This window comes from Equus przewalskii, chromosome 20, assembly GCF_037783145.1.
Source record: "Equus przewalskii isolate Varuska chromosome 20, EquPr2, whole genome shotgun sequence".
NCBI lineage: Eukaryota > Metazoa > Chordata > Mammalia > Perissodactyla > Equidae > Equus > Equus przewalskii.
The window spans coordinates 28,865,249-28,877,560 of NC_091850.1; the positions used below are offsets into that span (position 1 = coordinate 28,865,249).

Sequence of the window (12,312 nt, forward strand, 5' to 3'; positions counted from 1 at the left end):
CGCAGACATGGCACCGCTCATCAGGCCATGCTGAGGCGGTGTCCCACATGCCACAACTAGAAGGACTCACCACTAAAATATACAGCTATGTACTGGGGGGATTTGGGGAGAAAAAGAAGAAAAAAAGATTAGCAACAGTTGTTAGCTCAAGTGCCAATCTTTAAGAAAAAAAAAAAAAAATCACCGAAATTCCACTCCCAAATGTCACTATTAACATTTTGGTCTCCTGCTATATTTTAGTATATATACGTGTGTGTGTATACGTTTATACACATGTACCATACTGTATACACTGTATGACCTTCAGGTAAGTTATTTTAACATTCCCCAGTCTAATTTTACTCATCTGCCAAAGCCGAGTAAAAGATAATAATATGCTTTATAAAGTGGTTGAGAAGACTAGATAGCCAATATTTGATGGTGAAATACACATATCTAACCTTCTTTTCACTTATCAATGAAAATGAGTGTTCTTGTGTTACTAGATAGTAGTTCATTCTTCAAAAAATCTTTTAATAGGTGAAAATATTCTATTCTGAGTACCATAATTTATTCCATTAATCTCACTTTGTTAAATTCTTAGATAATTTCCTGTGTTTCACTATTATAAATTTTGTAAGGAAGCTGAAAGGAATTCCCTGTGTACATACATGTTAATTTTCTTGGAAAAACGTTTTGTCTTGTCTTGACAAATTTCTCTCCAGATAGACTGAACCGATTTTCATTCTCACTGGTATTTTCTTATGATGCTTTCTGGGAATTACAGTTTTCTTAAGCATTGTGAGTTTGTTTTCCAGAAAATATATCATTGTGATTTTATTTTTAACTTCTTGTTCTGAATTTCTTGAATGAAAACATCTGAGTGAATTTGTCAAAAGGAAATATATTGACTAATGAATGGTATGCTTAAAATTTAAGGTAAGAAAGTCAAGGTAGCAGAACAATATTTATATTTCAATTACAAATATTCTTTCAAAATTTGTTATTAACTTACTAAAGAAAAATTATACCTTTGCACATAATATACAACAAATATTTACTCAACACGTTCTGTGTAATATCTAATACAATGTGAGAAACAAAAATATTTTATTTAACTTAGTTTTTTTTCCCCCAAAAGTAATTAAGGCAACTTGAGAACATGCAAATGAAAAAATATACTTTAAGACCCTTCCCCCAAAAAGTTGGCCTGCAGTTGGTTCAACTCTTGGTTCTTGGCTTTGAAACATTTGATAGCTCTTTGGAGGATCAGCGAAAAGAAAAAATTTTCCAGATTTTCTTTGAAATTGTGAAAAGATACAAAAATGTAAACTACTGCCATGTTACCTTAAAGAGCATTGACTTTGATGACAGACCCTGGGATTCAGGTTCCAGGCAATTTGCCAACTTCCTGTGTAAACTCAGACAGGTCGTACCTTTCTGAGCCATAATTTCCTCATGTGGAAAGGGAAGAGGGAAACAAGTGTATATTGAATACCTGTACCACGTGCTTTTACTAACATAAATGCAATAAATAATTAACCCATGGTTTTATTGTAAGGACTAAATTTAAAAAAAGAATATAATAACAGTAAATGTTATACCAATGTAATTGTTACCATCAGTTTTTATAGCAACAATAAAAATAGAAAAGTATTGAAAGCAGGGACTTCTGATGTGTTTATGGTACAATACCATGACTGCTCAAATGAGCTCTGCTTTTCCACAGGGCTATGCAGCTTGCAGGGGATGTCTAAGTAAAGTGATGTAAAGGAAATGGAAGTCTCTTTCTCCCTCTAGCCCTACAATTTTCTACAGTGTAAAATGTTGGAGGAAGGATAGTCGTAAATTCACATAGAAATTTTAAATCACATTTCATTCGATCAGAAAATTTCATTTTCTCAGTTTCAAATGCACAAATTAGGACCTCTTATAAAATTATCCTCTTGAGGATTCAATTTGGTTCAAGAGGAATTGGCTCTTTACCCTTTAGTTTTTAGGGCTATTTACATTCTGGATTTATAACATATAATTCCTTCCTTATTAATAGTGAAAGATTACGAATCTGTAAAATGTGGCTGTTATTAAGTTAGTTATATTCTTAACAACCTAATTTTCCTCATGCAGGCCAGTGCCAAAGATACAGGATATCTGTATGCAGCCATACATCATCGTCTTGTTGCACTTCGAAGCTTTGATAAGCAGAAAGATATAAATCAACCTGAAAGCCAGTCAGAAACAGCCCTCCAACAATTAAACTTCGATAGCTGTGATGAGGATGAGGATGATTTCATCCAGGTCACTAAAAATAGATCAGGTAAATAACTTTTCTTTTGTAAGTTCAGAGGTTTGAGAAAGAAATCTTATGCACAATCCTAATATATGAAATAGATTTTAAAAAAGTGGAACTGATCTGTTTTCAAGTGTGTAGGGATTAGAGCCCTATCTGTTTGGATCTGAGGAGGGAGTGTGAAAATCACTGTCTTTTACATGTGGCCTTCATTAGGATTTTACCAAGAGTCAGCCTCATTGTAATGCCTGCATATCATTTGCATATAAATTGCATAAAAAACATATTTACAATTTAAAGTATTACATTGCGACCCCGAAACTAATAATTTATTTATATTTCTCTTCACTTATTCTCATTCTCCTGTTATTGGCTATAATAGGAAAAAGTATTAATACTTGTAATGAAGCTACCAGGAAAATCTAGCTTCCCTTTTTGGAATTTGACTACTTTATTTTCAAGAACTTTCTTTGCCTGGGGCAGAAAGTACTATTTTATTGTGTCAGGATCCATGAATTGAGTAAGGTTGAAGTGGGACCAGTAGTAAACAGATTTTTAGGTTTTAGTGGTTGTCCTGATGAGGGCATTTAAATTAAAGTTCATCAGTATTTTTAAAGAAAACCATTGTCAAGGAAATAATAAGCCCAGGTTTGTTATACAGATGTAGCTATTAAAGCTAATAAAGTCATCCAAGTATTTTCAGTAATAGTTTCATTTAGCCTTAAATTCTGCTCTACAGAGGACTGAGCAATATGCTTACAAAGATAGTATGTTAGCAAGCCATTTTCCAACTTTTAATCATTTTAAATCTTAAGGCTATTTTAAACATACATAATTTAAGAATCTGTCAAAGAATGTGTGAGGAACTTGAAGAAATATCTTCCTTTGCTTAATACTAAAAATGTAATCAAGAGGAAAAATGCACACACCATGCAGATCAGGATCATAGACTGCTTGACTCGGTGAGCCAGAGAACTAAATGAATATGATTTTTCTTGTTACTATTAAACAAATGGTTTATTATTTTTGGAAATGTATAAATAAAATTATCTTTTGTTATTATACTGTTTATTTTGTAAACAATAAAATGGGGTCTATTAGAAAATGAGTTGGTATCCATTAAAAATGTTAACTTGCAATAAGGATTAAATGGCAAAATTCTTTCATCAACAAATGATACATGTTTATGAGTAGAATCTATATTCTGTTATATTCCATTTTTGGAAAGGAGTGATTTGCAACTATCTTCATACAAAATGAGAAACAAGGGAAATAATGCAAAGTAAATGTCAATCATATGAACCTCCTTTCCTTGCTATTTTATCCCTTTTTCTCTTAGTACCTTCTCCAAGAGGTGTTGCATACAAATGCATAAATGTTATGGAAGCAATAAAAAGTCTAATATTTTAAACTTTGTTGCCCATGAGTTAAGGGTTTAATTATTCTGAAAATGTCATGTTTAAAATTAGCAACATTTCCAAATGTCACTTATAAAAATATAGAGTCTATATATTTCATTTCCTCACCAGTAATCATATTCATGAGTATTTATGTTCAGTTGTCCTCAATATTAAATCTAATATGAATATATTATATAATAATTATTTTAAATTTATATCACAGATTCTTCTAGATGGACCCACAGACAGTCGGTTGCCTGTTCATGAGTGCTATCTGTTATAAACATGACATCTACAGAAAGATCACCTTACTGAGAAAACTAAACCATCCTAACTAAATGGGAAGATCCTGTTCATTCCTTGAAGAGTTTTTATGGAAAAGTTCAAGAAATATAATTTGTTGCAATTAAAATTTTTCTCTTATGTAGTCTCATAATTCTGAGATTTTACATTTTGATTATTGTGGGGAAAATGACAGAATTTAAGAAATACATAGACTTTGGAAGTTCAAAATTTATCATTTTTGAAGAAGTTAATTTAGAATAGGATTTGATAACTAATTTGGACTATGCATCACATTGATGGATACAACAGAATTATAAATTGCTGGATTTGATAAATATCTAACTAAATATTTATTTTTTCAGTCAAGCATTGGCCATAAAACAAATATTTTACAACATTTCCAGAGTCATTTCTTTGAAAAACACTATAACTACATGATAACATTTCATTAAATCATGCTTTCCTTCTGGGAAATGTATATTTTCATTTAGCCTTTGGATTTTCTAATACTGTAAGATTATATATTCATGGTATGAATTCCTTTAAAGAGAATATTTGTTCTTGGACTCGTATCTATTGTACCTTGTATATGCTGACGCACAGTCAGCATCCAATAGTTGGTGAAGGAATGAATAAAATATATTACCTATGTATCAAAACAGTAAGTATAGAAAAAGTGACATATGTTAACCTTAGTTGTTCTTTGCTTTATGTAATTAAATTGTGATTAATATTCTAGTTGGTGTGGCTGTATAGAGACTTTTTTAAAAACAGATATATATATATAGCCTAGTGAACTTTTCTCTTAAATGCTGTTATTATGGTAGACTACAGTAATTTCAACAATCATGCAACAGAGTTTTGATGCCCCTCTTTTGAGATTTGTTTCAGAGATACTTCATGAGTTATATAGGAAAATTAGTCTCAGTACTTATAGCCATATTTCATTTTTCAATCCAGTTTTATCACTCCATGGCTTCAAAATGACTTTTGATTGTGACCCCCTAAACAATTCCCCTATTAGAGGTATCTTAGTCCGCTCAGGCTGCCATAACAAAATACCACAGACTGGGTGGCTTCAACAACAGACATTTATTTCTCGAAGTCCTGGAGGCTGGGAAGACCAAAATCAGGGTGCTGGCAAAGTAGGTTTCATTCTGAGGCTTCTTCTCTTGGCTGGTAGGGGGCCAGCATCTCACTGTTATGCTCACATGACGGCTTCTTTGTGGGAGCACAGGGAGAGGAGAGAACAAGTTCTCTGACGTCTCTTTTTATGAGGGCATTAATCCCATTAGACCAGGGCCCTACTCTCATAATCTCATCTAACCCTAATTACTCCCTAAAGTTCCATATCATCACATGGGGGGCTAGGGCTTCAATGTATGAATTTGGGGAGAACAGACATTCAGTCCATAACAAGGAGATGATTCACAATTCCAAAATGATTTCTGAAAATGTTTTGAACAATGACGACATATTTGGAATAATACTACAACTTCACAAAATTTTACTTCGAAGAACAATATTCATTTGGTTTTTTTCCTTCTTCTCCTCAAAGCCTCCCAGTACACAGTTGTGTATTCTAGTTGCAGGTCCTTCTGGTTCTGCTGTGTAGGACGCCACCTCAGCACAGTTTGACTAGCAGTGGTAGGTCCAAGCCCAGGATCCGAACTTGTGAAACCCTGGGCTGCGAAAGCAGGGTGCGTGAACTTAACCACTCAGCCACAGGGCCAGGCCCACAATATTCATTTGGATGTATATATGTGAATACATATTTTTTTAAACTTACATCACTTTATTTTTAGTATTAAAAGTAATTATATATATGTATTTATTGTCAAACCTGAGCTAATGCTTGCAAGTTTACTTTAGCTTATGAAAACTGAATTAACTCTTTTAGACTATAATTTAGTTAGTATGTTAATTATTCAAAGTTTTTCTCTTTCCCTATAACGCAGCAACTATAACTTATTAAATGTTAGCCCCTAAGAGAGGCCCAGTCATTCTTCCACTGACTCTGGAAGAAACATAGTAAATAAAATCTTTTATTTCTCAACTAAGCAATGACTCAGGAAATAGAATAAAAGTTAATGTGAGAGAGGAAGAGGGGAAAGATAGAGAGAAGGAAAAAAACAGAGAAAAGAAAAGCTTTAGTATGAATGGAAGAATAAAAAGAATGGAAAAACAGAAGTTTAAAGTTGGGTTTTTTTTTAATCCAAAAGAGTGACTCTGATGCAGAACACACTCAGTGAAAAATTTTCATTAGAAGCACAGCATAAACAGGGAGATATCTGGAGAAGATGATAAAGAATTGGTTCTCTCTTCTTATCAGAACTTAGCTGATACGGGAACATTGTGATTGCCCTAAATTGTTAAAGTAAAGCAGAGAATAGAGATCTTTATCTTCCTGACCTGTTCATTCTTGCCCCTACCTTAGGGTGGAGATGAAGCAATATTTTTTCAATGCCTCAAACATTTTAATATAATTTGAATTCATTCTTTCCTTCTGTGATTTCCCTTGTACTTCTTTGCATATGCCAAGCAAAAAAATTAGACCACCTCAATTTCTGATCTATACAGAAATGCCAGTGCAACAGAACCAAAATAGAATATCAGGAAGGCAGAGAGAGAAAGAGTGAAAATTTCCAGATTATGACATGGCTACTAACAGCAGAAACATGATATTTAGCTTACAACTTTCAACCCATTTCCTGTCCACTCTACTATTCCTTCTTATAATCTTTATGCAAATATTTGGTAATATTTTGGGAGGATAATAAAAATATTTTATAGTTTCTCTTTTTCCTATATCTTCCCCTGGCTGTCTCCTTTTTGGCTTTTCTACATCCTCTGTCCCCCGTTAATGTGAAGAGATCAATCACACAATGATATTCATTTTCACAAGTTATTAGGTAGGTGATTTCAAAGCACACATCCTCTTAGATTTCCACAGAAGCTGCTTTTATTAAAATTTACTTAGATAACTATTCCCCAAATAGATATATGTTTAATATTATAGCTAATTACATATCTTATATTAAGATAATCTAAACATTCTCCTCTTTCAACAGGACTTTACCAAGTTATTCAGCTTAATTATGGACCATCAAAATGTTCTCTCTTAAAATATTATTTTATATCCATTACTGCCAAAGACAGGAACATTTAGTCCCCAGGGATTAATATCCTATACAGGTCTTGGAGTATGTGGATGTCACAAAAAAAAGGAGGAGTGTATATCTTTCACGGAGTCAGAATGTACATGAAGTGAGCTGGAAGGAGTTCTAGGGGTTGGGAAAGCTACATCTTAACTTTTGTAAATCTTCAAATTGTGAATATCACAATGATATGTAATTTTTCCCATAAAATAGTGACAATTAAGCTTTCTTGAGATGTGGCTACCAGGTGGTTGGGTAGTCTCATTCACTAAAAAAGTACACCAGCCTTGCCATAGATGGGGTTCAAGTTTGAAACTCAGTAACGTTACCGATTATTTTAGCTGCTTGAGGGTAGTTGAAACTGATATTTAATCCATGAATGCCAGTACTTTCCTTTGGTCTGTTTTGCAACAGCCAGATAATACCCACAGTACTGGAGCTGACAAACTGGAATACATAAACACACCTGTAGTTTCTAAGATGATGTCTGGAAACTATGGCATTGGAGGAGTTATTGAAATAACTAGCAAATGCCTAATAAAGACTTGACGATATAATAGTTTTAAAAAAATTAGAGGATTACCAAAACTTCACACTTTCTGCCAATCTGGTGGATACAAAAGACCATTTCTCTATTACCTTAATTTGTGCTTTTCTGATTCCTAATAAGGTCGAGTATCTTTCATTTATTCATTACTTGTGTTTCCGCTAAGAAATTCCTATTCATAATCTTTGAGAAGCTAATCATGCCATTTTCTCCTTTTAGTGGCTTCCTAGCAAATACAGGATAAAAGCCAAGTTCCTAAGCATGGATCTATCACTTTTCATGTCTTTCCTCCTGTCTACCTGTCTAGCCTCACCTCCCAATGTTGCCTGCCTCCCTCTAAATTCTCTAGGAATTCAGAACTGCTATTTCATTGCTCCATGCCTTTGTTCAGGCTGTTTCCTCTGTGGAATTCCTTTCTCACTCTTGCTGATTCTGGTTAATACCTAGTCATTCTGTAAGGCTTAACTTATGACATTTCCAGAAAACTTTCCCTAATTCCTCTTAGGCTGAGTTAAGACCTGTTCCTCCAAATTCCTATAGCATCCCGTGTATAACTCTACCACTGCACAGACTTTATGTTCCTCCAAAGGGAGACTGCCTTTTTATTTATCATTTTATCTCTAGCACGCAGCAGGGTGCCTGGCCCATAGCGGCCAATCAAATATAATTTGGTCTCCGTTAACATGTGTTGTATGTATAAGACTCAAGAGGTATTATCCAATAGGAAGTTAGAAATAAGGATCTGAAGCTCAGGAGATAGTCTGGGCTAGAGATACTGGTAGTAGTTGAAGTCATGGAAGAGGAAAGAGGCTAATATTTGCCAACTGTATACTTTGTAATGGGCACACAGCTATTACAATGTTACAAAGGTGCTATTATATTTTATAAATGAAGAAGCAGGCTCAGAAAGGTTAAGGAACTAGTCCAAGGTTGAAAAAGGTATTAAATGTTTAAGCTGGGATTTGAACCAACGTCTTTTTAAAATCCAAAACCCAAGCTCTTTTCATTACACAATATTAGATGAACTCATGAAGAAGTGTGGAGAGAGAGAGAAGGGAAAGAAAGGATGGGGAAGGGAAGGGAAGAGAAGGGAAGGATAGATCCTGAAGATGAGCTTGGGAAGAACCCAGAAAGGGGACAGAGAGATGGGAGGAACTCCATTAGGTACTGGTGTATCAGGAGCCAGAGTAAAAAATTTCAAGAGAAAATGACAATCATTTCAAATGCTGCAGAAAGATCAAGTCATTTTAAGGGCTGAAAAATGTCTTCTGAGTTTACAATTGAATCTTTGGTCAACTTGGCAAGAGCACTAATTAGTCAAGTGGTGGGGAGAAACTAGATTACCATAGGTTAAGGAATGAACAGGAGGCAGGGATGTGGCAATGATGACCAGACTACTCTTCCAAGAATCTTAGCTATAAAGGGAAGGTAGGCAATATGTAAAGAGCTAGGGCTTAAAAGTTTGTGTATTTTTTTTTTTTTTTGAGGAAGATTAGCCCTGAGCTAACATCTGCCACCAATCCTCCTCTTTGTGCTGACGAAGACTGGCCCTGAGCTAACATCTGTGCCCATCTTCCTCTACTTTATATGTGGGACGCCTGCCACAGCATGGCTTGCCACGCAGTGCCATGTCCTCACCTAGGATCCGAACCGGCAAACCCTGGGCTGCAGAGGCAGAACGAGCGCACTTAAACGCTGCGCCACCGGGGCCAGCACCTAAAAGTTTTTTTTTTTTTAAAAAGTTTAAGATATCATAGACATGAGCATATTTAAATATTGAAGAAGAAAGTCCAGGAGAGAGGGAGAACTAAAGTATATTAAACGGGATAACTTGGAGTAACATTTTTGAGGACTGGGAAGGAGATAGGATTCAAAAATAACAATGGACAAAGGGCTATCTTAACTGAGAAGATGTCACTGTAGGTGAGTTTGTAGCTGGAAATGGGGGAGATCCAAAACTTTGAGTTCTTATCTTTGAAATGGGTACACAACACATGCATGACAAAACTCATAGACTTTGATCTAAAACAGGCTTTCTAGATTCATTTTTTCCTAACAAATGGATCAACTGACATTCTCCTGTTTACCCAAGCTTTAAACCTTGGTGTCAATGGTGACTTCTCCCTTTTCTTCCTTCCTAAAATCTAATGAATTATGAAGTGTTGAAATAGTAAGAGTAGAAAGGACTTTGAGGATGTTCAAGTTATAAATGAGTAACTCATGTCCCACAGAAGTTAAGAAATGTGCTTAAGTTTCCACTACAAGTCAATATTAGCAGCTGCTGTGAGGCAAAGCTCCTGGCCAGAAGGGGTCAGTGACCTACTTAAAATAGACATCTATCAGACTTCATTGTGTATTTCCCAGTCTAATACACTACCTGGCACATAGCAGGGACTCAAATAACATTCAATGAACCAATGAATAAACGTCGGTGGTGGTGCCTAGCCGATTCACATATTCAGAATCAACTTGGGCTTGACAGAACCTTGGCATCACCCTAGTTCAACTCCCTCATTTTATAGAGGAGGAATCTGAGGCTCAGAAAGATGAAGTAATCTGCCCAAAGTTCAAAAGCTCGTTACTGATAGTGCTAGGACTACAAAGCAGCAAAGAGGGTGCCAAAGCAAGTGGATCTAAGGAACAGGAGAGAGAAACACTAGCCATCTGTAGGTGCACTGCCATCTGACTCTCCCCTTCTAACAGGAGCATTTTCTTCCATTTCCATTACAACTACCCTAGCCCAGGTCTATGTGTAACTATTCCAACGGCGCCCAATCCTCCCTTCCTCCTCTTGCCTCCCCATCTGTCCAACGTTCCAAGCCAGATCAATAGTCATCAAACATTGCTTTGAGGACTCTCTTCTTTCCAGTAAAAAGCCTTCAAAAAACTACTGCCTATTGGATAAAGTCCAAATTAACATTCTTAATCCTTCATTCCTTTCCTGTTCAACTTCTCAACCTTATCTCCTCATCTAGAAACGCTCCACTTGGCCAGGCTCCTCTATCCATAATCCTGTAATTTCCTCGAGGTCTACCCCTCTTTCTTCCTCTGCACTTAAAGAGTTTTTTGGTGGTCTGCAGGGGCTGCGACCTGTGCAGCTCTTAGATGGGCCCGGCGCTTGGGTCTCTGCTCTCTGCCCGTCTTGCAATTCTTCCTAACTTCGGAACAAGGGGCTTCATATTTTCATTTTGCACGAGGCCTCTCAAATTATGCAGTTGGTCCTGCTAAGTCTCCTCAGCCCCTAGCCCAGCGTTGGAAATACCAGCCACTGAACACGAGTTGGTTGAATGAACGAACAAAGGGGCCTACTCTTAACTGAAACAACGAAACGGTCTACACTTACGCGGTCTAGTCTTACGCGCAACAATGAAAAAGGCCGGAACCCAAACAAGATGCCCGGCACCCGCCTTCCCGCCAGGCGCTCAAAACCCCACCCGCTTCCCGCGCCGCCTCAGACCGGTTCCAGCTGGATTCCAAAGGCAGCTCGGACGCCAAATAGAATTCCAGCCCTTCGCTTGGCCGCAGCCAATCGCCGCAGCTCCTCTGGCTCCAAAACCTCCGCGGGCTCTGATTGGCTGAGAGCTTTGACGGGGGTGGTCTTAGAGCGACCTCGGGGAAGGAGGCGGAGGGAGAGGTCGGCCGGCGGGCGGCGAAGCGGCCATTGCGCAGGCGTGGATGGAAACGGGAACGCAAACAAACAAAACCTGGTACTCTGAGGCCTCTAGCTCTTCCCCGCCCACCTTTCCCCCGCGTGGGATCTCCCGCCTTCCAATCGCCCGGCCTTCTCCGCCCCCGTCAACGTCTGGGCACGTCCCCCTCGCAGCGCGGGCCACGCGCCACTGTGCACTTAACCTCTGCCCGCTCGGTGCCGACTTAGAGGCCGGGGCGGCGCGGGCAGCGCGCACTCCTGGCGGCGGGGAGCGGAGGCGGGAGCCTGGGCCTGCAGCCCCGGCCACGCCGATGATGACTTGCTACCGGGGCTTTCTGCTGGGCAGCTGTCGTCGCGTGGCGGGCGGCCGGGCGGCGGCGCTGAGGGGGCCGGGCGCAGGAGGCCCCGCCGCGCGGCCGCAGCTCGGCGGTGACGGCGGCGGCCGGCGGCACCTGGGGCAGGGTCAGCCGCGCGAGCTGGCGGGCTGTGGCAGCCGCCCCGAAGGCGGCTTCCGCCCGTCCCGGGTGGTGGTAGTGGCCAAAACCACCCGGTACGAGTTCGAGCAGCAGCGGTACCGTTACGCGGAGCTCTCGGAGGAGGACCTGAAGCAGCTGGTGGGTCCCGGCGGCCCCGCCGTTGGGTCTGGGCTCGGCCGCGGCTTTGGGGAGCGGCCGCGCCCTCTCGGGCGAGACCTCTCGGGACGACCTTTCTTCCCAGGGCACCCCAGATGCCCTGCCTGCCCGGCTCGCTGTCCCCACTCCCTCTGGCTTCGCTCGTAGGGCCCCCCTTGCCTCTGTGTGCGTGTGGCAGGGAGAGGGGTCACTGTTAGGGAAGAGATTCCCTGGGCGGGGGCGTCTGGAGGGAGCATTGGATGGGGAAGCGGGGCTTTCACAGCGGGAGGAGTTTGGGGATTCATTTGTACTCTCGGCACCCCCACCCCCTTGTCGGGAATGGCGACAGCAGCCCCAGGAAAGGTGGGCGGCTGGCTGACGTCTGGACGGTCT

At 39.4% G+C, this 12,312-nt stretch overlaps 2 protein-coding genes across 7 annotated transcripts in view; both read left to right on the plus strand.

Moving 5' to 3' along the window:
• The window catches only part of RANBP3L (RAN binding protein 3 like), a 46,468-nt gene extending 41,776 nt beyond the window's left edge, over positions 1–4,692 (plus strand). For all 3 annotated transcript variants that reach the window (XM_070586989.1, XM_008538954.2, XM_070586990.1), the window contains 2 exons: positions 2,107–2,296; positions 3,893–4,692. In XM_070586989.1, the coding sequence (XP_070443090.1) occupies positions 2,107–2,296; positions 3,893–3,936 (234 nt within the window). In that variant the 3' untranslated portion in view covers positions 3,937–4,692. The remainder of the gene's footprint in view (positions 1–2,106; positions 2,297–3,892) is intronic.
• Positions 4,693–9,388: 4,696 nt separating this feature from the next.
• NADK2 (NAD kinase 2, mitochondrial) overlaps positions 9,389–12,312 on the plus strand; it is a 45,181-nt gene continuing 42,257 nt past the window's right edge. For 2 of the 4 annotated variants that reach the window (XM_008538955.2, XM_008538956.2), the window contains exon 1: positions 9,389–11,366. In XM_008538955.2, coding sequence (XP_008537177.1) covers positions 10,947–11,366 — 420 coding nt within the window. In that variant the 5' untranslated portion in view covers positions 9,389–10,946. Of the gene's footprint in view, positions 11,923–12,312 lie in introns of all 4 variants that reach the window. The other 2 variants (XM_070586986.1, XM_070586987.1) reach the window with 2 other exon arrangements.